Source organism: Anomaloglossus baeobatrachus, chromosome 10, assembly GCF_048569485.1.
Source record: "Anomaloglossus baeobatrachus isolate aAnoBae1 chromosome 10, aAnoBae1.hap1, whole genome shotgun sequence".
Classification (NCBI taxonomy): Eukaryota; Metazoa; Chordata; class Amphibia; order Anura; family Aromobatidae; genus Anomaloglossus; species Anomaloglossus baeobatrachus.
In genome coordinates, this window is record NC_134362.1 from 112383895 (window position 1) to 112409951 (window position 26057).

At 43.7% G+C, this 26057-nt stretch overlaps 1 protein-coding gene across 1 annotated transcript in view; it reads right to left on the bottom strand.

Annotated features, from left to right (window-relative positions):
• The window catches only part of CSTF3 (cleavage stimulation factor subunit 3), a 238834-nt gene that overhangs the window by 45961 nt on the left and 166816 nt on the right, over positions 1 to 26057 (bottom strand). Inside the window, exons 4-11 of the mRNA XM_075325610.1 lie at positions 15801 to 15833; positions 14918 to 15015; positions 4686 to 4752; positions 3783 to 3817; positions 2721 to 2847; positions 2547 to 2624; positions 2140 to 2302; positions 281 to 390 (exon numbers count right to left, since the gene is read on the bottom strand). Of these exons, the coding sequence (XP_075181725.1) occupies positions 281 to 390; positions 2140 to 2302; positions 2547 to 2624; positions 2721 to 2847; positions 3783 to 3817; positions 4686 to 4752; positions 14918 to 15015; positions 15801 to 15833 (711 nt within the window). The remainder of the gene's footprint in view (positions 1 to 280; positions 391 to 2139; positions 2303 to 2546; positions 2625 to 2720; positions 2848 to 3782; positions 3818 to 4685; positions 4753 to 14917; positions 15016 to 15800; positions 15834 to 26057) is intronic.

Sequence of the window (26057 nt, forward strand, 5' to 3'; positions counted from 1 at the left end):
ATTTATGGGCATAAAATTTCAAATTTTGAAAATTGCGAAATTTTCAGAATTTTCGCCAAATTTCCAAAATTTTCACAAATAAACGCAAAAAATATCGGCCTAAATTTACCATTGACATGAAGTACAATATGTCACGAAAAAACAATCTCAGAATCGCCAGGATCCGTTGAAGCGTTCCAGAGTTATAACCTGTCAAAGTGACACTGGTCAGAAATGTAAAAAATGGCCAGGTCTTTAAGGTGAAAACAGGCTGGGGGCTGAAGGGGTTAACTGGACTTACCCCTTTCTCAGCAAGCAACTTGCTGGATTGCTCCAGGTACTGGGCAGCTTCATACCAGATGTCTGGATGATGTCCCAGAACCAGCAGACACTGTTCATAGGCAAACATGACTGAAAGATTGTAAAAAGTGGAGAGATGTTACAATACACTATCAGCGACCTTACGTTGGCCATACACAAGATACTTAGCAGCAATTTGTCCAACAGACAGCTATCACTCCTGCCTCCCACACACAAAAAGTGCTGACCTGAGCATTTACATGCTATGAACGGGGAGACAGAAGAAAGTCACTGACCGCTATGGAACGGGGTGTTTTCCCCTGAAAAATTCCAACTGCCCGAGCTGTGGTGGGAGAGCCAGGAGATCACCATACATGTCAGGTGGTCATCTGGTCCTGTCAAAATAGGCAGGTCGGCTGATTTTCATCAAATCTGTCTAGGGGCCTCTACTGTGTATGTACAGATTGTTTAGGGCACTTTATTTAGATTCATATAGTATTAACTACATATGCTGATTAACCCAATTTTGGCATAAACCATATTTTTCCACTTTTTTACTGTCACACTCCAGGAGCCATAACTTTTTTTATTTGTATGGTGACCGTCATATGGGGACTTGTTTTGTTTTTCAGCATGACATCATTTTCAGATACATGTAACTTATTAACAAATATTTATTAACTGTTTACAAGAAAAAATATATAACAAAAAAGCAATTCTGACACTGATTTTGGAGTTTTATATTTTATACTTTTCCCTGTCCTGTTATCTTTGTTTATTTTTTTATTATTTTTGTACAATAAATACCATATTGTGAAACCAATTATGTTTTATAATTCTCTGTCATTGCAGATGGGCTTATGGTTTGCAAGACATTGGTTTGTTTTGAAGTAAATGTGACTTTTTGATCACTTTTATTGACTTCCTTTGGAAGGCCAAACGTGCAAAAGAACAGCAATTCTATATTTTACTACTTCTGCACAAGAAAATTAATTTTAAGTAAAAAACAGTTTCTAGTAGCGTGAGAGCCCCAACTTTTTCATTTTTCTCTATGCAGAACTGTATGAGGGCTTTTTGATAACTTTTATTTAAGTTTTTTTGTAGGCAAGATTACTATTATTATTATTATTAGTATGGGTCGTTAAAAACACAGTGCAATACCAATTATGTGTCATTTTTGAGGGTGGAGGGTTTTTTTTCCCTCAAATAAGCCTTTTTATTATTATTATTATTATTATTATTATTATTATTATTATTAAAACTGGAATTTTTTCATTTAATTTTTCCATTTAAAAACATTTTTTTTAATTTTTACCAGTCCCACAAGAGAACTTATATATAATCATTTGATTGTATTGATAATACACTGTACAATTTATTTAGAACTATGTATTATCTAACCTGTGAGTGTTGGACTGACAGCCTATTAGATGTCATGTCTGGCAGCATACAATAGGCTGGGATACAAGGAAGATACACCAGGCGTTTTAAGGCCTCCTGGTACAATAGTAAGCCATCGGCACCCCACATTGGTGCTATTAGGGGCCTGAAGGCCTGACAGATGGAGTGATCTCCCTCTGTCGAAGTCCTCACATGCCACTTTCAGTATAGTGAGGGGTTCAAGTGCTGGGATCAGCGCTAGACCCGGTCCCTACACACGGCAAAATTCAGCTATGTATAACAGCCGACTCCTGTTTCGAATGTAGTGAGCACAACTCCTGTGCGGTCATCTGAGATGTAACTGTAAGCTGCATTGGAGAAAACTACCTGCAGTCTGGACTTTTCATGAAGGGGGTTATCATATAAGATTGTTGGACAACCAAAGCAAAGAAAAGCTCTCCTCAGCATATAAGACTTCACCTCTTTTTGTTATAAGGGTCTGGTCTTCAGTCCGAAGCGGATTGCTCTTTTCCCACTGAATATATTTTTTCCACATCTCCACCTGCTGAGCTTCCTGTGGGGTATTCTGTGGGGGAACCGAAGGAGCATTGCGATCCAATCCCTTCATCACAGTTTCATATTCCTTAGAACAGAGAAGAGAGAGTGAAAATAACAAAAAATGGAAATGAAATTTAAAAAGTAGCATTTTAGGTCAAGGGATATTCTTTATTACAAAATATATGTTTAATCCAGACATAACCCACAGTCAAGTGTGGTGCAGTGCTGTGGACAGAACACTGGAAAACTTTTCAACTCTTCTATTTCAATATCAAAGCTAAGATTCGGTTAAAACCAATAAAATGCCAAAATACTTGGCCGATTATTACCTTTGCAACCCTCCTGGCATTCATGTAATCTCTACTTCGATCTTCTATCATTTTCTTTGCTAGGTGAATATTAATACCCTGTAGATGACAGGACACAGTGGGTTACAGCTGTAGGGAAAGAAAAGCTCTTGAATGACACTTGTGATCATTCAGAATCCCGGCTGCACACATTACCTCCTCATACTTGTTGTAATCTCTCCACAGCTGCTCGATGTTAATCATAGGATTGACACAGCCTCTCTGGTAAACCCTGCGGACGGCTGTGATTCTTTGATTTTCTGCATAGGATCCCACGGCTTCCCTAATTGTCAGGAAATTAAACAAACAATGCAGTATATTGAAACCCATCATTCAGTGTGACCCGAGACTTGACCTTAGAGAGCTTCTAATCCTTCGCTGCATGCAGAAACTCGAGGCAGTACATAAGACGACAAATCCAGATTCACCGTCATTTTACTAGTAAAAGGGGCAAATCAATGTTTAACAGAACATTTCTTTATTTTATACTATAGATTAATAGAAAAAAAACATAGAAAATATAATCCTGGCAAATGCCGACAGCTAGAGTCAGATTTGTTGTGGAAATACATTGTGAGGGGTGACTCAAGGCATCGTAATATATGTAGGGGAGCTGTGGGGGCATCATATCGTGTTTGGGAGAATCATAATTTAAAAGCAGTAAACTATATTGTTTTGATTAGATACTACTGATGATACATGCTACAATAAGCCCTATCATAACATGTATTAGCTTTAGCAGCTGCTCAGCATACCCAATATTAAGCAATAAAAAAAATATTATAAATTATAACATTGAGCAAAATTAAGTTTATCATGTTGGTTCGGTCTCTACGACATTTACGCTATCTCATGTGTCGCCTTGGGAAAATTCATTGCGTACTCCTCCTCTATAATATTGCACCAAAATCTCCACTCCTTTATCCAGAAGAATGCTCCATGCGCACTATCTTTCTGTATCTGACGTTGTGCATGATTACAATAGGAGCCCCATCAGTAAATGTGCATTGCAGTCCCAGGGATCTATACAAGAATCTGCCAGCACAACACCAAGATGTCCAAAACTAGAAACCTGCCAGGTCGGAGTTATTACAAACATTTGATATAAATGGCTAATGCATGGGAATCTGAAAGGTGACACATAGTTTATGAATCCACATTGTGGAGGCAGAATAGAAGCCGTATTGTATTATTTTAGAAAACACTAAGTACACTTACACTCCTTTCAAAAAGTTGATGTAATCAACCCATATCTGCAAATGAAGAAAAACAGTTAGCCCAACTGTAAATAAAGGAATTTCAAATTTTCAGTAAATCCCTGTCCCCGGCAACATAGTCAGTGCTTTACTCACCCTCCCCAGGTCCAGTTCTGAGTCTTTCCACTGCTCCCAGGGTCAGTTCTTGTATAGCACTGACATCAGGTTGACAATCAGTGAGCTCTGCGGCGCTGCCATAGTTGATGACATGAGCCGCTGACTGACTGCAGCATTTTTGGAATGACATCAGCGCTGCAGACATAGACAGGCACTGAGATCAGAAGTGGAGGTTCAGCAATGAAACCAGAGCAGGAGAGTAATGCAGCTTTTTTTTTTCTTTTATTAAAAGCAAACTGCGCCTGGGAACAGGGGAATTCTCATAATGGAAAACCGCTTTAAGGCTATGTGCGCACTAGAGCTTTTTACCCGCGGATTTACCCGCGGATTTGCCGCGGAAATTTCTTGAGAAATGTCTGCAATCTTTGTGCAGACATTTCCCAGCAATTTCTATGAAAAAAAAAAAAGCTGTGCACACTTGTGCGGATTTTTCTCAAGAAATTTCCGCGAGAAGAATTTCTCGAGAAACTTTCTTGAGAAAATGAACATGTCCATTATTTCCGCAGGTACCCTGCGGATTTCTGCAGTACAGCCTGCAAAAATCCGCAGGGAACCACCCGCGGGAAAATCGCGGCTATTCCGCGGCAAATCCGCATGCGGATTTGGTGTGGATTTTTTCCGGAGGTCCGGAAATCTTTCACTCCCAGAAGTTTCTCAAGAAAGTTTCTTGAGAAACTTCACATTTCTAGTGCGCACATAGCCTTAGGAACACAATTTTTGGATTTAAATTTTGAAAAGCAAAAATTACCTGGTAGGACATTATTTCCATGCCAATTTTATCAAGCGCAAAGTCATAAGCCTGCGCCATTTTTTCCCTGAAAGACAAGAAAAAGCAAGTGTTGGTCATTGCTGCTGGAATTTATCCCCTTCCAAGCCAATTGATGTTTTGTATAATCATTTGTACAATCACTCAATACTTGAAAAGCTACATGGAAAAAGAGGCCATCAGATTGAACGGTGCAGTCACACAGGATTAAAATTGTGCAGGAATAAAAAAGTGTTTTTTGCCATAAACCCTCACTTAATACACAAAAAAATCCAGATACTGAGATAATACATTCTTCTGCCGCAGATATTGTTGCACCATATAGAACACAAAAGGTGAAATCAGTTGTGAAAAATCAACAACAACTGTCATTTTGGTAAAGATGAGCGCCCACCCATTATTCCTAAGTGTGCACCCTTTCCATATTATAATACACAGGCTGGTAGGCACGGTGCCTTGGAAAAGTATTCATATACCCGTGAATTTTGTTTCACCCACATACTTAAATGTGTAAATGTATTTTACTGGAATTTTATGTGATATATCAACACAAACTAGAAACTAATTGTGAAGTGTAATGGAAATGATACATGGATTTCGATTATTAAAAAAAAATAAAGTTTGAAAGTTGTGATGAGCATTTGTATTGAATCAATACTTTGTAGGGCCACCTTTATCTGCAATTAATGTGTGAAGTCTTTTGGGGATGTCTCTACTGGATTTTCACATCTAGAAGCTGAAGTTTTTGTCCATTCTTGTTTTCAAAATATCTCTAGGTCAGTGAGATTGGATGGAGACGTCTGTGATCAACAATTATCAAGTCCTGTCACAGAATCTCATTGGGATTTAGGCCTGGACTGACATTCACGCACATAAATATGCTGTGATATAAACCCGCCACTGTAGCTCTGGCAGTATATTTAGGGTTGTTGTCCTGCTGGAAGGTGAACTTACGCCCCAGCCTCAAGTCTTTTGCAGTCTCTGAGGCCACATTCACACTGAGTATTTGATGATTTTTTTTACCAAAGCATTTGTAAGCCAAAAAGCAGGATTGGAACAATCAGAGGAAAAGTATACTAGAAACATGTCACCACTTCTAGTTTTGGCCTACTAATACTAAGGCAAAAACTCACCAAATACTAAACATGTGCACGTGCCCTAACAGGTTTTCCTCTAGGATTTGCTCTGTATTCCATCTTCCTATCAACTCTGACCAGCTACACTGTTCCTGCTAAAGAAAAGCCTCCCCAAACCATTATGCTGCCACCACCATGCTTGACAGTGGGGATAGTGTTTTCAGGGCGGTGTGCAATGTTAGTTTTCAGCCACATATAGTATTCTGCATGAAGACCAAAATATTCTACTCTGGTTTCATCTGAACACCTTCTTTCCCATGCCATGAATGGGACACAGCTAGGGCCATACACACTGATTTTTTTTTTGATATAGCAGACTACAATGTTCTTATGTGACTGAGTAATCAGACACAGTAATAAATTCCCCATGTAAAATCGCCTCTGCCACGACCCTACTCATTTTCTCAATTTCAAAGCAGAGATCCAATGCAGAGAATGGTTGTGAGAGGGGAACTGAGATGCCAACAGCAAGGATCGAAAGTGGGCTGAGAAGATGTGGGCAGTGCAGGAAATGTCAATCATGCCCACAGGGAAAAGAGGTGGGAAAAGAGGGGAGATTGCAGCTAATGCCTAGCTGGACAGGTGACTAGTTTGGCTTCAGTTGCATAAGGCGAGTGGCAGTATCTACAGTATATCATAAAAGTGAGTACACCTTCACATTTCTGTAAATATTTTATTATATATTTTCATGGGACAACACTGAAGCTATGATCAGGCCTGTTCTGACTGGAACCTATCTTGTTAAACCGCTGAATGGTCTTGGCCACCATGGTGGAGCTCAGTTTCATTGTGTTGACAATCTTCTTATAGCCTAGGCCGTCTTTATGTAGAGCAACAATTCTTTGTTTCAAATCCTCAGCGAATTCTTTGCCGTGAGGAGTCATGTTGAACTTCCAGTTACCAGTATGAGAGTATGTGCGTGATAACACCAAATGTAACACACCTACTACCCATTCACACCTGAGACCTTGTAACACTAATGAGTCACATGATACCAAGGAGGGAAAATAGCTAATTGGGCACTATTTGGCCATTTTCACTTAGGTGTGTACTCACTTTTGCTGCCAGCGGTTTAGACATTAATAGCTGTGTGTTTAGTAATTTAGAGGGCACCAAAATTACACAGTTATACAAGCTGCACACTAATTTACATTGGATCAGTGTCACATCTTCAGTGTTGTCCCATAAAACAATATAAAATATTTACAAAAATGTGAGGGGTGTACTCACTTTTGCGATGTACTCTAAGGGGTACTTTACACATTGCGACATCGCTAGCATCGGCTAGCGATGCCGAGCGCGATAGCACCCGCCCCCGTCGCTCATGCGATATGTGGTGATTGCTGCCGTAGCGAACATTATCGCTACGGCAGCTTCACACGCACATACCTGCTCGGCGACGTCGCTGTGACTACCGAAATATCCCTCCTTCAAGGGGGAGGTGCGTTCGGCGTCACAGCGACGTCACTAATCGGCCGGCCAATAGAAGCGGAGGGGCGGAGATGAGCGGGACATAACATCCCGCCCACCTTCTCTCTTCCACATTGCCGTCGGGACGCAAGTAAGGGTACTTTCACACTTGCGTTCAGCGGAGTCCGTCACTATGGAGAATAGCGCAGTCCGTTAACGCACTGCGCTATTCTCCATAGACTTGTATTGATGACGCACTTTAACGCAAGTGTCAGTGTTGCATCCGCCGGACGACGCAGCGTCGTTATTTTGACGCTGCGTCGGGCGGAAGGAACGCAGCATGTAACGTTTTTTTGAGAAGCGGAATCCTTTGGATTTCACTGCGCGTGCTCTCTCTGGCTCCCTGCACCCGTAACCAAGGTACACATCGGGTAACCAAGGAATCCTGGTTACGTGTGCCGGGAGCCAGACACTTCCCTGCTCGGCTCCGCCCCCTCCCATACTCTGTATGTATACACACACAATCGCACGCACACACACACACTCACACACACACTCTCACACTCACTCACCTGTCCCCCAGCGATGCAGTTCCCGCGGCACTGACGTCCTCAGCCATGGCCCCGCTCGGCTCCACCCACATCGCACTTCGCCCCCCGCTCCCGCCCCCCGCACACATTGTCGGCGACTGAACGATTAGCTGATCACCCGGCGGCCGGCTACTGTGAGTGATCGGCTGATCACCCGGCGGCCGGCTACTGTGAGTGATCGGCTGATCACCCGGCGGCCGACTACTGTTAGCGATCAGCTGATCGTTCACAATAGTCTGCCGACGGTAAAACTGTAAAAAAAAAACGAAAAAACGAAACAAAACAAAACGGATTGCGTTGTTTTGCAGCATCCGTTGCATCGGTTGTGCCACTATATGCAACACATCCGTTGCATCCGTCACACAACGCAATGCAACGGATACCGTTCAACGCAAGTGTGAAAGTAGCCTAAGGAGATGTTTGTCGCTCCTGCGGGTTTACACACAGCGATGTGTGGAGCTGCAGGAACGACAAACAACATCGTACCTGCGGTCGACCCGACATTATGAAAATGACACAGATCACCGATTTTCAACACATTTGCGATCGTTTATCGTCGCACAAAGGATTTACACGTTGCAATGTCGTTACCGGCGCCGGATGTGCGTCACTAACAACGTGACCCCGACGATATTTCGGATGCGATGTTGCAGCGTGTAAAGTACCCCTTAGTTCATTGTACACATTTGTATATAACATCACATATTACTGTAATGCGTAAATTAAAACGTGTTGTTGGATCCGACAGGTATCTCTTAAAAGAACAGCATCAGCTGTGCATGAATAAAGAGGTCAGCCAAGCAATATCATTTATTACTGATCCACAGAAAAGGTGATAAATGTATGAACAATATGGATGAGACCACTGGGACCTCTACAATCAAGAAAATATGATTCCGTGTCCCTATGTGAGCAGAGTGGTAGTGTGTGTATGATCATTCAAGCACTACTGCACCCACGAAAGTGATGGTCACACATGCGACCTACTGGGCAAGTCACACAGAACTTAGGGAGCCCTGCACTATGGAACTTTATGGGAAAAAGAGGTCACACATTTATTACATACTAGAAATAGGCCCGATGCTATCGCATGTGAGATTAACATCTGTCTATGCTTAGTGGTGGTGACAGGAGCAGTGGATATGTGTCACACTGTTTGCGCTTTCCAACATGTCTGTTGTATGTCATCCCTCTGCATTTGTGTATTGTATGTGTTGCGTCACTTGACCTCTTTCACCCCTGTGCACGGTCTCTTCCTTGTTGTGTGCTGTATATTGGTATCTGGTGTTGTGTTTCTTGAGCTGTGTTCACTACACTGTGTGCAGACTTATTAGGCAAATGAGTATTTTGATCACATGATAATTTTTATACATGTTGTCCTACTCCAAGCTGTATAGGCTTGAGAGCCAACTACCAATTAAGTAAATAAGGTGATGTGCATCTCTGTAATGAGGAGGGGTGTGGTGTAATGACATCAACACCCTATATTAGGGTCAGAAGAGAGATTTGACGGGCTCTGAAATTCCAAAATTGTGAGATGTCTTGTAGAGGGATGCAGCAGTCTTGAAATTGCCAAATTTTTGAAGCATGATCATCGAACAATCAAGCGTTTCATGGCAAATAGCCAACAGGGTCGCAAGAAGCGTGTTGGGCAAAAAAGGCGCAAAATAACTGCCCATGAATTGAGGAAAATCAAGCGTCAGCTGCCAAGATGCCATTTGCCACCAGTTTGGCCATATTTCAGAGCTGCAACGTTACTGGAGCATCAAAAAGCACAAGGTGTGCCATACTCAGGGACATGGACAAGGTAAGGAAGGCTGAAAAACGACCACCTTTGAACAAGAAACATAAGATAAAACGTCAAGACGGGGCCAAGAAATATCTTAAGACTGATTTTTCAAAGGTTTTATGGACTGATGAAATGAGTGTGACTCTTGATGGGCCAGATGGATGGGCCAGAGTCTGATCAGTAAAGGGCATAGAGCTCCACTCTGACTCAGACGCCAGCAAGTTGGAGGTGGGGTACTGGTATGGGATGGTATCATAAAAGATGAACTTGTGGGACCTTTTCGGGTTGAGGATGGAGTGAAGCTCAACTCCCAGACCTACTGCCAGTTTCTCGAAGAGAATGTCTTCAAGCAGTGGTACAGGAAGAAGCCGGTATCGTTCAAGAAAAACATGATTTTCATTCAGGACAATGCTCCATCACATGCATCCAACTACTCCACAGCGTGGCTGGCCAGTAAAGATCTAAAAGATGAAAAAATAATGACATGGCCCTCTTGTTCACCTGATCTAAACCCCATAGAGAACCTGTGGTCCCTCATAAAATGTAAGATCTACAGGAAGGGAAAACAGTACACCTCTTAGAACAGTGTCTGAGAGGCTGTGGTGGCTGCTGCAATGTAAACAGATCAAGCAACTGACAGAATCTATGGATGGTAGGCTGTTGAGTGTCATCATAAAGAAAGATGGCTATATTGGTCACTAATTTTTTGGGGTTTTGTTTTTGCATGTCAGAAATGTTTATTTCTAAATTTTGTGCAGTTATATTGGTTTACCTTGTGAAAATAAACAAGTGAGATGGGAATATATTTGGTTTTTATTAAGTTGCCTAATAAGTCTGCACAGTAATAGTTACCTGCACAAACAGATATCCTCCTAAGATAGCCAAATCTAAAAAAAAACACTCCAACTTCCAAAAAATAAAGCTTTGATATTTATGAGTCTTTTGGGTTGATTGAGAACATACCGTATTTTTCGGACCATAAGACGCACTTTTTTCCCCCCAAATGTTGGAGAAAGGTGGGGGGGTGCGTCTTATGGTCTGAATATAGGGCTGCGGCGGGGAATGAGGGTGCTGCGGTGGAGCGGGTCATCGGCGCCACGAGCAGGCTGTAGCAGCGCCTGCCGTGACCACATGGGCCCGCTCATTACATATGCACGCCCATCATCTCTCAGTGCTGAAGCCAGCGCTGACAGGTGGGTGGGATGATGGGCGGGGGGTGCACGCATAGTAAACAGCCGGCCGTGATCACCCCTGGCAACTACAGCCTGGAATGATCATGTGCGGCTGTATTCACTGCTGCCCGCCCATCATCATCAGCGTGGGGTGCAGTGAATAAGTACAGTACACTCACCGGCCACTTTCGTGCAGCTTCGCGATGTTCTCCCGTCTGCCGGTCAGCTGATCTGTGTAGAGAGCGGTGAGCACAGCGATGACGTCATCGCTGTGCGTGCCGCTAGTCACGCAGGTCAGCTGACCGGCAGACAGGAGGACAAGCGGTGCTGCAGGGAAGTGACCGTGACTGCTCCACACAGATCAGCGGCGCTGCTACCGCCATAGACAGGGGGAGGAGCGATGCTGCATGGAGCAAGGAAAGATGAGTATAAATGTTTATTTTTTTTTGTGTGATACAGGATACAGGCCATATAGCAGGATGGGGGTGTATAGCAGGATAAGGGCATATACAAGGATGGCAGTATATATCAGGATGGCAGTATATATCAGAATGGGGGCATATAGCAGGATGGGGGTATATAGCAGAATGGGGTATATAGCAGGATAATGGCATATACAAGGATGGCAGTATATATCAGGATGGGGGCATATAGCAGGATGCCAGCATATAGCAGGATGCCAGTATATAGCAGGATGCCAGTATATAGCAGGATAAGGGATTATACCAGGATGGGGGTACATATACAAGGCAGGAGGATCATTACCAGGATGGGGTACCTTAGTAGAGAATTTGGGGACATTACCCCCATAACAGTGTCAGCAGCAGATCCTCGCCCCATAACAGTGTGTCATGACCACATTTTTTGCTTCAAATTTTATTTTCCCATTTTCCTCCTCTAAAACCAGGGTGCGTCTTATGGTCCGGTGCGTCTTATAGTCCGAAAAATATGGTAGTGGTTAATATTTAATAAAAAAATCCGCTAAAATACAACTTGCCTAATAAGTCTGCACCCAGTGTATCTGGCATCTCCCCTTAGTGCTGTGTGTGTGTGTTTACATTATGTGGTCCCTTGTAAGCGGACTGTTCACGGAATTTTTTTTGGGGCTAAGTAAACGTGTTAGGCTGCTTTTACACATCCGGTTTTTGCTGAGCGGCACAATACGGCGCTTTGCAGAAAAAACGCAACCGTTTTTTTTTTGCTGACTGTTGCGTTTTTTCCCGCATAGACTTGCATTAGCGCCGTATTGTGCCACATGGCCTTGCGTTGCGTCCAGTTTTTGCCGGATGCGGCATATTTAGCCCATGCGGTGGCCGGATGGAACGTTGCCTGGCACATTTTTTCGTGCGGTGAAAAAACCGCATCGCGGTTTACAATGCAAGCCTATGGACGCCGGATGTGGCGTCCTGCGGCAAAAACAGCATCCGCCCGCCAGATGCGGTTCTTTGCACTGCGTATGCTCAGTATCAAGCCGTATCCGTCAAAAAACGGACGGGCCGCATGGAAAAACTTATGCAACGGATCCAGTTTTTCCGCCGCATCCGCTGCATAGGTTCTTGAGCTAGATAGAGCTGCACTGCAAAAACCGCATATGTGAAAGCAGCCTTAAAGGCTGTGTGTATTTTTATTGTAAAAAACATGTGTAATATACATACACTGATATATATATATATATATATATATATATATATATATATATATATATATATATATATATACACACACACATACATATATACATACACACACATTTTTTTTTCTCTCTTTCACACACACACACACACACACACACACACACACACACACACACACACACACACACACACAGCTCTGCTATACATTCAGGTCTAAACACACACAGAGCTCTGCTATACATTCAGCTCTAATACACACACACAGCTCTGCTATACATTCAGGTCTAAACACACACAGAGCTCTGCTATACATTCAGCTCTAATACACACACACAGCTCTGCTATACATTCAGGTCTAAACACACACAGAGCTCTGCTATAAATTCAGCTCTAATACACACACACAGCTCTGCTATACATTCAGCTCTAATACACACACACAGCTCTGCTATACATTCCGGTCTAAACACACACAGAGCTCTGCTATACATTCAGCTCTAATACACACACACAGCTCTGCTATACATTCAGCTCTAATACACACACACAGCTCTGCTATACATTCAGGTCTAAACACACACAGAGCTCTGCTATAAATTCAGCTTAACACACACACAGCTTTGCTATATACTCAGCTCTAACACACTGAGTTCTAACACACACAACACTGCTATACACTCAGCTCTAACACACACACAGCTATGCTATATACTCAGCTCAAACATACACAGCTATGCTATACACTCAGCTGTAACACACAAAGCTATGCTATACACTCAGCTCTAACACACACAGCTATACTATACACTCAGCTCTATTACAAACACAGCTCTGCTATACACTCAGCTCCAACACACACAGCTGTGCTATACTCAGCTCTAACACACACACAGCTCTGCTATACACTAGCTCCATTACACACAGCTCTGCTATACACTCAACTCTAACAAACACACAACTCTGCTATACACTAGCTCCATTACACACACAGCTGTGCTATACACTCAGCTCTAACACACACAGGTCTGCTATACAATCAGCTAGCTCTAACACAGCTCTGCTATACACTCAGCTCTAACACACACACATACACAGCTGTTCTATACACTCAGCTCTAACACACAGAGCTCTGCTATGCAAAACTCAAATCAAGATGAAACCATGTGCTCACAGGACCTGTGTGATGTCACCATCATGTGATCAGTCACATGATCACAAGCTGCTGCTCCAGGGGACTCTGCTCTGTGTCTGCAGGACTCTGCTGTGTGGGAGTATGAAGCGGAACCGTGGGTGTAATATGCAAGGGGCGGAGCCGAGCGTGTAATGTGCGGGGGGAGCGGAGCCGCGTGTGTAATGTGCGGGGGGCAGAGCCAAGTGTGTAATGTTCGGGGGAGACAGAGCCGCGCGTGTAATGTGGGGGGGCGGAGCCGCGTGTGTAATGTGGGGGGGCGGAGCCACGCGTGTAATGTGCGGGGGGTGGTGCCACGCGTGTAATGTCCAGGGGGCGATGCCGCGCGTGTAATGTGCAGGGGGCGGTGCCGGCCGCGCGTGTAATGTGCGGAGGGCGGAGTTGCATGTGTAATGTGGAGGGGAGGTGCCGTGCATGTAATGTGGAGGGGGCGGTGCAGTTTGTGGAAGCTGCGGTGACATTCGAACTGCGCCTGCGCTACTGACAGTGGCGCGGTGCATGATGGAATAGGTTAGAGAAACTGGAGATTATGTATGTAGATGTAATAATAATAGCCTAGAGCTAGAGTTAGGCTAGTTTCACACATCCGGCTTTTCGCCGGTTTGGCGGTTCCGGCGCACTCCAGTACAGTGTGATGCAGTACAATGGCAGCGCGGCAACTTCCGGGTCACATGCTTTGGTCACATGACACCATGTGACTGGAGCTTGTCACCCTGCCATTGTACTGTATACACTGTACTGGAGTGCGCCAGAACCGACAAACCGGCGAAAAGCCGGATGTGTGAAATTAGCCTTAGTGTGCAATTAAAAGGGATGGGGAAGGTGATAAATGGTGTTTGTGGGCTTTTACGGCTAGGCAATCACAGCTACACACATTATAGCTGTATGTGGCATTAATAACGTCTTTAATTTAACTGCCAAACATTATGGCTGAATGACAAGATGAGGGTGAGCATAGATCATTTTCAGTTTTTATTTGCATGTCTATAGATTCAGAAAAGTCATGTTAATTATTGTACTCGAATGTGAAACTGGAGACGTCAGACTGTAGAGTGGAGTACATTGAAGGGGCATATAAGAAGTTCACTCAACCCTGGTATGCCCAATGGACTCGCTTGAAAATAAAAGCAGATCAGTGCTATTAGATATGTGACAATTGGGAGGTCTTATTACTTTGGATCTCCATGTTAACAGTTATGGTCCTTTGATCTGCTTCTCATGCTCTAATGGACATGGCAGACCCAAGGTCTTACCAAAGGTGAGCAAGACATAGAAGGGCCGTGATGATACCTACTTGTAACTTGGAAGCTTCCCTTTGGTCTCACGCACATAAGACACGTAACATTTCCACAGATCTATGTGTAAGACTTTCATCAGACATCTCTGAAATAACTGCAGATAGAAAGAGAGTTGATGGCAAAATGAATACTCTGCTGAAGTTAATCCAATCTTAGGGGTACTTTGCACACTACGACATCGCAGCTGCGATATCGGTGGGGTCAAAAAAGTGACGCACATCCGGCGTCGTTGTCGACATCGGAGTATGTGAATCGTTTTTACTACAATTAAAGAGCGCAAAAGTGTCGAAATTGTATGATCGGTGTATTGTCAGGCATTTCCATAATGTAGCTGCAGCGACAGGTACGATGTTGTTCCTCGTTCCTGCGGCAGCGCACATCGCTGTGTACGAAGCCGCAGGAGCGAGGAACATCTCCTTACCTGCATCCCGGCTGCAATGAGGAAGGAAGGAGGTGGGCGGGATGTTTATGTCCCGCTCATCTCCGACCCTCTGTTTCTATTGGCCGCCTGCCGTGTGACCTTGCTGTGATGCCGCACGACCCGCCCCCTTAGGGAGGCGGGTCGCCGGCCAGAGCGACGTCGCAGGGCAGGTAAGTGCATGTGAAGCTGCCGTAGCGATAATATTCGCTACGTCAGCTATCACAAAATATCGCATGTGCGACGAGGGCTTGGCATCGCTACAATCGGCTTGCGATGTCGTAGTGTGCAAAGTACCCCTTACACTTGCATTAAAGGGAACTTGTCTTGATTCATACTACCCATACCATGGGCAGTATTAACAAATCAGCCCCATGTGTGACTACAAGATAAGCAGCTTTAATGTTTAAAATTCTAGACATAATTAACTGTGGAGAATTGGAACAGTAGATCAAACTCACCTTTTCCACCTTGTCGTAATTTTTTGCCTTAACCTGCAGGTAAATTAAAAAAAAAACAAAACATTTATATGACAGTATGGCAAGGTTTTGAATTTTGCATCTAATACAATATTCCAGAGTAAAAAAATGTATGTTTTTTTTGTATAGGTTTACAATGGGAGCCTGTGGACAACATACAGTATCTCATTGATTGAGTGCCTCCATAGTTGGATACAATACTGCCTTCTAGTGGAGGTATAAGTCCTAACAACATACAGTAGGCTCTGAACACAGTATACAATAGTAAAGGCATCAGAGATAAACTATAGAGTGCAAACATTACGTTCCCATGAGTACAGTATTTTGTGCATTTTTTCCACTGCATAAAAAACTACAGCATCTTACAGGTCCAGCAGAGTGTTTATGATTTACAGAAAATGAGAAAGAAAATCTGCAACATCAAAAAGCACCAAACACTGGTAAGAGCTCATTCAGATGAGTGTGGTAAACGCATGAGTGCTGTGTGTACGCAAATTAGGAAGCGACAGCACACGGACCAATGTGATTCACATGGAGTTTTTTTGCACAAGAACCAATGGTTTTCACAGTATGCACTACATTGATCCGTATTCTGAGCAGCCTCGCCCATTAGAAGTCAATGTGTGCGCAAAAAAAATAAATAAAAAGATGACATTTGTCACCATGCATATATCGTGTGTGTTTCATGGATCGGTTTCAGTTATTAAGATAGGAAACAATTTCACCTTTATTTTTCACTGAATTGTTCATGTAATATTTAGGTCATACAATAGTTGTACAAAATAGATATACGAATGTCACAGGCATGAAAGAAAAAAACAGATGTAAGAAATAGACATACGGATGAGAAAAAGACACACTGAACAATACGAATGCAAAAATGTCCGTTTTTCTCAGGATGAATAATGGGCAATTTTTCATATGTTCGTGTGAACCCAGCTTAAGGGTTGCCAATGTCATGTTGCCCAGGTATGCAATATTATGTATGTTTGAGGAAAAATAGTAATTATTATTGGACACTCACAACTGACATACAAAGAGCCAACACCTCAGTGAGGGCCACTAGCAGTTTCTAAATGGCTCCGAATAGGGGAAAATGATGGCATTTGGCTACCAAGAGACTGAATGCCAGGATTCAGCCTGAATGGACAGCAGGAATTTCATCTTAACCATGTGTTCACCCGATTTTAAATGCCCCAGATCACCAAAAGAGCCAGACTGCCGATCACTAATTGCAATGAAAGTATCATTTCATGCTGTGGTATTCATCACCGATTGCCGTTTCCAATAAAAATACCGTAAGATAAATATATAAATCACGTCAACGTATTACTTGCTTATCTCAGCAGCAATCTGTCACTGATCGCCAACTACGGACTGACATGTAGGACTTTCTTATTCTATATAGGAAGCTGGACTTACGGCAGCTGTGGAGTGTACAACACACTTATAACACAAGTGCTGCTGAGCTTTGTGAAAAAGAGGAGCACATTTCATATATAAAAAAAAAAAAAGTTTCCGCAGCAGCTAAAGTGTATGTCAATGTAAAATAGTATATCTTATTTTAATTATATGGTTAATAAGTCATTTCTGAATCTGAGGCTCTGGGGTGCTGATATAGTCACGAACTTGAGTGTGAGCAGCTATTATTAGGCTATGTGCGCATGTTGCGTATTTACATGCAGTTACGCTGTGATCTGCACCACAGCGTAACTGCATGCGTCCTGCGTCCCCAGCATAATCTATGAAGATTATGCAGGAGCCGTGCACACGTGGCGTATTAGAGCGCAGCACTTCGGCTGCTGCCCGAAGCGCGCGTTCTAAGAAGTGACATGTCACTTCTTTTGTGCGTATTGGTTGTGTCGGTCTCTCTCTCTGTCTGTCTGTTGGTCTCTGTGTCTCCCTGTCGGTCGGTCTCTCTCTCTCTCGGTCTATCCCTCTCCCCCCTCTCTCATACTCACCGATCAGCTGAACGGCTGTCCCACTGCTCCGGCGGCTTCTCCTGCTTTTGAAAATGCCGGCCGCCCATTATTCAATCTCTTATTCCCTGCTTCCCCAGCTGTCTCACTGCAACCAATCACAGCCGCCGGTGGGCGGGTCTATGTAGTGCAGTAAAATAAATAAATTAAAAAAAAAAACGGCGTGCGGTCCCCCCCAATTTTGATACCAGCCAGGGTAAAGCCACACGGCTAAAGGCTGGTATTCTCAGGATGGGGAGCCCCACGTTATGGGGCGCCCCCCAGCCTAAAAATATCAGCCAGCAGCCGCCCGGAATTGCTGCATGGATTAGATGCGACATTCCCGGGACTGTACCCGGCTCATCCACAACTACCCTGGTGCGGTGGCAATCTGGGTAATGAGTTAATGGCAGTAGCCCATAGCTGCCACTAAGTCCTCGTTAATCGTTGCAGGCGTCTATGAGACACCCCCAATGATTAACGTGGTGAAAGTAAATAAACACAAACACCCGAAAAATGCTTTATTTGAAATAAAAGACAAAAACCACCCTCTTTCACCACTTTATTAAAATCCCCAAACACACCTCCAGGTCCGGCATAATCCACGAGGTCCCGCGACACATCCAGCTCTGCTACATGAAGCTGACCGGAGCAGCAGTAGAACACCGCCGCTCCTGTCCGCTCCATGCAGAAACGGAAGTGAGTCGCGCTGTCAGCGGGGACGTCACTGAGGTAATACTGGTGTGTGTGCGGTGATGATCAGGGCTGTAGTGTCGGAATGTGTGCGGGGATGTCGGCGGTAATGTCAGGATGTGTGCGGGGATGTCGGCGGTAATGTCAGGATGTGTGCGGGGATGTAGGCGGTAATGTCGGGATGTGTGCGGGGACGTCGGTGGTAATGTCGGGATGTGTGCGGGGATGTAGGCAGTAATGTCAGGATGTGTGTGAGGATGTAGGCGGTAATGTCGGGATGTGTGCGGGGACGTCGGCGGTAATGTCGGGATGTGTGCGGGGATGTAGGCAGTAATGTCAGGATGTGTGCGGAGATGTCGGGATGTTTGCGGGGACGTCGGCGGTAATGTCGGGATGTCAGCGGGGATGTCAGCGGTAATGTCAGGATGTGTGCGGGCATGTAGGCGGTAATGTCGGGATGTGTGCGGGGACGTCGGTGGTAATGTCGGGATGTGTGCGGGGATGTCGGGATGCGTGCGGGGATGTAGGCGGTAATGTCGGTATGTGTGCGGGGATGTCGGGATGTGTGCGGGGATGTCGGCGGTAATGTCGGGATGTGTGCGGGGATGTCAGCGGTAATGTCGGGATGTGTGCGGGGATGTCAGCGGTAATGTCAGGATGTGTGCGGGGATGTCAGCGGTAATGTCAGGATGTGTGCGGGGATGTCAGCGGTAATGTCGGGATGTGTGCGGGGATGTAGGCAGTAATGTCGGGATGTGTGCGGGGATGTCGGGATGTGTGCGGGGATGTCAGCGGTAATGTCAGGATGTGTGCGGGGATGTCAGCGGTAATGTCAGGATGTGTGCGGGGATGTCAGCGGTAATGTCGGGATGTGTGCGGGGATGTAGGCAGTAATGTCGGGATGTGTGCGGGGATGTCGGGATGTGTGCGGGGACGTTTCTCAGGTTACCCGCGGCCACAGGTCTCGGGTGGAGGACTCGAGCTGGCCGCGGGTAACCTGAGTGACGGCACCGGTGATCGTGTGGCTCACTGCAATCACTCAGATTTGCGGTCACAGGTGAGTCCTTCACCTGTGACCGCAAATCAAGCCGCGGCACACGGACAGAGCCGCGCGATTACAATGAAGTCGGGTGAAGTTCACCAGAGTTCATTCTGATTGCGCGGCTGTCTCCCGCAGCCAGCCATGTGCTCTTTTTGACATTCCGGTCCCAGTCGGCTCTGCTGAAAGTCTATGGGGATGCAGCAGAGCCGAGTGGGACCGCACTGTCAAAAATGTGCGCTCTGGATGCTTTTCCCATGGCAGAGAAAGCATCCAGAACGCATGAATTCTGCAGGAATGTGCGCACGTTGCGTTCTGCCGAATGCGTCTCAGAACGCAGCTGTTCGGCTGCGTTCTGAGACGCACAGGCAGTGACTTTTACGCTGCGTAATAGAACGCATCGTGCGCACATAGCCTTAAGGGCTAGCTTATAGCAACAGCAGTCCCCCTGATCAGTGATGTAACGTCCCACAAGGAAGGGGGAGCAGCAAGGAGCACCTCCAGCATTACACTGAATTACAGGTAGTATGGCGTTGGGGCACAGCACTATTGATCTCATCTTAAGGGTACGGTTCCACTTGCGTTTTGCACGGATGAGTACAATCCAATAAATCATCGGATTGCACTCGCACCAGTGCAAAACTATTGAGCAGTGTCCATCTGCGATTGATTTCTCATGCCATGTCAGCATGAGAAATGAATCGCAGCATGCTGCGTTTGGCAGCGATTCTCAGCTCACGCACCCCCATACAAGTCTATGGGAGCACGTGAAACATGGCAAGGCACCCACATGTCCTTCGACTGCAGTGCAATGTACGTAGAGACAGACAGTGGAGGAGATGGGGAGAAAGTGTTCCCTCCCTCTTCTACGCACCTGTGATGCAATCGCAAGATTGCATCATAGTCACGTGACCCTCGGCTGATGCATTGGAAGCTGTGCGTAAGTCGAACCGTACCATTAATAGTTTATGAGGGCATAGCCATTAGAAAATTTTTTTATCTTTAGGTTCCCATGCACACCATGATGTCTTAGCTCTGTTTTGTGAAGACTAACAGGACACCCTTAGAAATACATATGAAAATGAATGTACAGCTGTTTCCTATGTAAAAAATATTTTGGGATAAAACAAATTGTGGCAAACCCTATTAAATGCAATGATGTAGAGCATATGTTAAGTTCTGTATAATATGGAGTGTCAGTGGTACAGTCTCCATCTCTATATTTATGAGACCAATGTAATTAAAATAATCTTGGAATACAATAGGAGTAAGGGTAAGTGTATATTTCTTTTTCATGTGGATTCCAACTGAACCCCCACTCCCCCCCCCCAAAAAAAAACCCAAAAAAAAACCCAGCCAAAAGAATGAACATGTGCAGAACAATGTCAAAACGTATCCTTAGGGTATAGAGCCACGGCCTGTGAAGGCAGTGAGTCCTCCGCTGGCAGGTCCTTTTCACAATTAGCCTATTACCTGATATTCTGCATCATTTTACGTATGTCGGGACCATGAATCAGAACACATAGGAAACACAATTTAAATTCTTTAGTTATTAAATTTACAAAAAAAATCAAATCAAATCAGCTATTATATCACAAAGATTACAATTTGTGTTTGTCCAATTTTACACTCTAGTATGATGGTCACTCTATAAAGTCTGTATTGGACCCACAGCACCAGGACACATGATGCTGAGGAAGAGAAAATGATTTAGAGATAGATGACTGTCATTCAAGTGAATGTTATACATGGATGGGCTGGAGCTACATATAGTCAAAGGGATATAAAAAAAATAAACTGTATAAGAAGCTGAGTCAATGCTTCTTGTGGTTGACATGAACTCTTTTGTACAAGATCTTAAATGAAGAATAGGGACCAGAACCAAAAGATATGTGGACAGAACAATAGCCATAGGCAAATGCAATGCAGGAGTTACAATCTGCAGGCAGGTAACTATATTGCAGTCACACTTATGCCGGCGTCACACGGTACGATCTATCGTGCGATCGCACGAGCGATTGTACCCGCCCCCGTCGTTTGTGCGTCACGAGCAATTAGTTGCCTGTGTCGCACAAAGTTGTTAAACCCCCCGTCACACGCACTTGCCTCCCGGACGACGTCGCTGTGGGCGGCGAACATCCTCTTCCTGAAGGGGGTGGGACGATCGGAGTCACAGCGACGTCACACAGCGGCCGGCCAATAGAAGCAGAGGGGCGGAGATGAGTGGGATGTAAACATCCCACCCACCTTCTTCCTTCCGCATTCCCGGCGGGACGCAGGTAAGCTGGAGCGATGTGTGCTGCCCCGGGAACGATGTACAACCGGCGCAGAGAAGAAAAACGACTGTTTGAAAATGAGCGACGTGTCAACGAGCAATGATAAGGTGAGTATTTTTGCTCGTTCACCGTCGCTCGTAGCTGTCACACGCTACGATATATCAAACGATGCCGGATGTCCGTTACTAACGACGTGACCTCGCCGACATATCGCCCGATATATCGTACCGTGTGACGCCGGAATTAATCTGTCACAGGAATTTTGCAGCCCTGAGTGAGAGCAACGTGATATATGGCAGCGTTTCTTAAACTCCAGTCTTCACGGCCCCCAGATCATTTTTTCAGGATTTCTTTAGTATTCCCAAGTGAGATAATCTGTGCCAATTTATGATGTCCTGAAAATAATTCTATCACACGTGCAATACTAAGAAAATCCTGACATGATTTGTTGGGGGGCTGAGTGGACTGAAGTATGAGAAACATCGACATAGGGACAGAGGACTTAATTCCATTGATATTTATCACTTACTAGGCTGTTTGCTGCAATTTTGCAAATTTCCCAGTTCTCTGACCTGTATTATCACACCGACAGCACTGATTGGCAGCTTTGTGTGCACTGTGCATGAGTAAAAAGCTGACAATCAATGGTATGGGGGGAGTTTAAGGATGAATATGGAAGACTACATGTCAGGAGGTTTATTGGTTCTCTAAAAAGACAGCTACTCCGATATTTTGAAATCATTTTCAATATATATACCATTAGATCTTCAGAATATCAGAAATGATGCGTTTTGAGTCAACCAGAGAATTTTTCAACCCACATGAGTGTTTTTTTGTTAACTACAGTATATGTCAGTTGGGACACCATCCCAAGGAGCATTTTCTTGTCTCTTTTTGAAATGTTCTATTTAAATAAAGCGGTTTTGTTTTTGATACTTCCTGGTATTTAGCTTTGAAAAAACTTTATTGATACAGTCATGTGTGGATTACATATGTTTAATGGTGCTTCCATGGCAGAAATGAACTAAAAACACATTTTATACCTCAGAGTTTTCCCACATCTAATGCACTTTTATGGGGAAAATCTGCACGTAATACTCAGCATACCCACAAGGGAAATTGCCATCGCAGATTTAAAAAAAACAAACCACAAACCACAGGTCACATTACACAGCGTAAAAAATAAAGAACAGTGGGCATGAGACCGCTATAAATCTCATCCACTTTTCTAGAATTGTAAGATGCTATGTTTTTGGCAAAGCAAAAATAGACAGTGTCAAAAACTCACCAAAAGCCCATCATGGGAACCTACCCTTAGAAAATGAATGTTCTATATATTGTAACAAATAAAACCAGAAAAAGGACCATTTTTTTCTCGTCTGTTTTTATGATCTGACAGCTATAAAGGGCCATATACCCATTGACCTTAACAGCCAGATAATAAACAGCCCCCAGCTCTCTGCTTTACCTTAGCCAGTTATTAAAAATAGAAGAGACCCCCCCACGTCATTTTTAAAAATTATTTATAAATACATTATAAAAAATAGCGTGGGGTCCCCTTTATTTTTGATGGGCAGCCAATTGTGGAATTACACTTTTTTTTGCAATATCAATGCACTTGGAATTTTTTTCCCCCCGTTTTACACTACAATATATGTTAATATGGATGGTGTTCAAAAGTGCAACCATGCAACCATGGGTCCACCAAAGGTCAGTAAGTTATCAATTATACTCTTCATAACTTACGATCTTGAGAATAACCCTTTTAAAGGAAATTACAATTTTATGAGAATTATGTAAAAAAAAACGCTATCATCCTGCTGACACAAGTGACTGGCTGCAGCACTGACCTGCGTATATTTAGAATGTTATAGCTGTAGAGCAGTGAAAGACCCACGGGGCTAAATGAGTGGAGATGCTAGAGCAGTGGTGGATTCACTATGACTAAGTGATTTCAATGTATTTTTTATTTGTAGCCATTTTGAAAAACTCTTGGAAATCCCTTTTATACTTGAGGTGTCATTTATACTGCCATATGAAATTTGACATGTCAAAAACCTTTTAAAAGAACAAAGGTCAAGGCACTAACTATGCAATACGTAATTTCTGCTTTCAAAATATCTATGCAATGCTTCAAACGTGCTTTACATTCAAGAATTGTCATACAGCAATTACAGCATGAAGACCCTTGACATTTTATCTGTTAATATGTGGACATAAACCACAGAATTTTCACCCTACGTTTTCCCAAGGTAGAATGGCTTGCTTGGTACTTCTATTCATATAGATAGAATATCACCGGCTTCTTTCCTAAATAGGTGTGGTAGAAGTTGACATTGTGCAATGCATCATTGTGCTGAAGGAGAATTTGTCTTCATCCATATAGCAAAAAGGAAGTCGTGTAACACTGCCAGTCGGGGAGTTCATCTGCGATTTCATGAGTAAGTTGCTTATATTATGCTAAAGAAATCTTGGCAGTGTGGTCAAATCTGGTGTCAAATATAACATCATTATATTGCAAAATAAACGGTCAGATTTCCTTGCATACAGTTCCTGTACAATTTCGTACAATATTCTTTAAGCGAACCCGGAGCATCTCATTTCTTTCAGAAACTTAACAAAACGTATCAAGCAGTTCATGAACAGCTTTAATTTCTTCTGTGCCTTATGAATCTGTGACAATTTTACATTCAACTACCCATAAAAAAAAATTACCTGTTCATTTGCAAATTAAGAACTTTTCCTCTTATTGGTTAATTTCAGATAAAGCGCATCTAAAACTGTATAATGATCCTAAACACTCGTCAAAAAGCACAATAGACTACCTCAAAACAGGCAAGCTGAAGGTTTTACCATGGCCTTCATAGTCCCCTAATCTGAACATCATTGAAAATCTGTAGCTAGACCTCAAAAGAGCAGTGTATGCAAGACGAGCCAGGAATCTCACAGAACTGGAACTTTTCAAAGGAAAAATGGATGAAAATTCCGCAAACAAGATTTGAAAGACTCTTGGCTGCTACAAAAGCGTTTACAATCTGTGATACTTGCCAAAGGGGGTGCTACTAGGTACTAACCATGCACAGTGCCCAAACTTTTTATTTAGCCCATTTTCCTTATATGTTAATTTAAATATGTAAAAGAGGAAAATACATATATATTTTTTTACTAAAATACAAAGGAAATATGTGTCTTCTTTAACTTTATGCCTTTACGATCATTTCATATTCATCTTAACTGTTCACAGTAACAGTAAATTTGACCAGGAGTGCCAAAACTTTTTGATGTGTAAGAAGCTGGAGGGAAAAGAGCGCAATAGGGTCTTACCCAGTAACAAGGAATAAAAGTAATAAGGGAATGTGCTCACCTTATTGAGTTGTGTATCACACAACCAGAAGTAAAGCCTGTAACCAGCTTCTGCAGTGTCCATATACTGAAGAAGCCTAAGATCCGTCGGGAACATTGTAAATGGGGAACTATTAATGCGCTGCTGGAGATACGACACATCCAGGAGCAATATAATCCAAGGTAGTTTAATTCAACGCATTTTGAAGTGTAACCCCACATCTTCATCAGGAAATCCACCAGCATGACCCTGGTGGATTTCCTGATGAAGAAGTGGGGTTACATATCAAAACGTATTGCATTAAACCACCTTGCATTATACCTCTTCTGGATGTGTTTTGTATCTTCAGCAGCGCAGTAATAGTTCCACATTTACAGTGTTCCCGAGAAAACATTTTCATGCCATTGTACGTCACATGTTGGATGAGTGGTATGGAGAGAGTTCAGGAGCTAAATTTCCTTCATTAATAAAGGTGCAGGCATGGTAGTGAGGTTTAGCCCCTTCCTGACATGATGAACATGAGTCACAAGCTGGGTAGCGTTACATAGAACGGGCTCAGGAGCTGAGCATGCCCTACGCTAAAGCACTGACTATGTTATACAGCCAGTACCTGCTGCTAGCTAACACCACTGCTGTTTAACTGTTTAAACGATAATGTCAATCTCTGGCTGTGGTATTTAAATGGTGTGATTATTAAGTACAGTCGTAATAGTGCCTGTAACCCCCTACCACCTGTCAGGCTCAGGATCAATTAGGTTGCCATGGCCTACTAAAAGCCACAGTTGGCACCATATTGCTGGTCCTATGAAGTGTAGCCTTGTACTGTGCACTGCAATACTCAAGTATTGCAGTATATAATTAAACTGACAAGTGATTAAATGATCGCAGGTTCAAGCGCCATAAGGCTATGTGCACACGCTGCAGATTTGG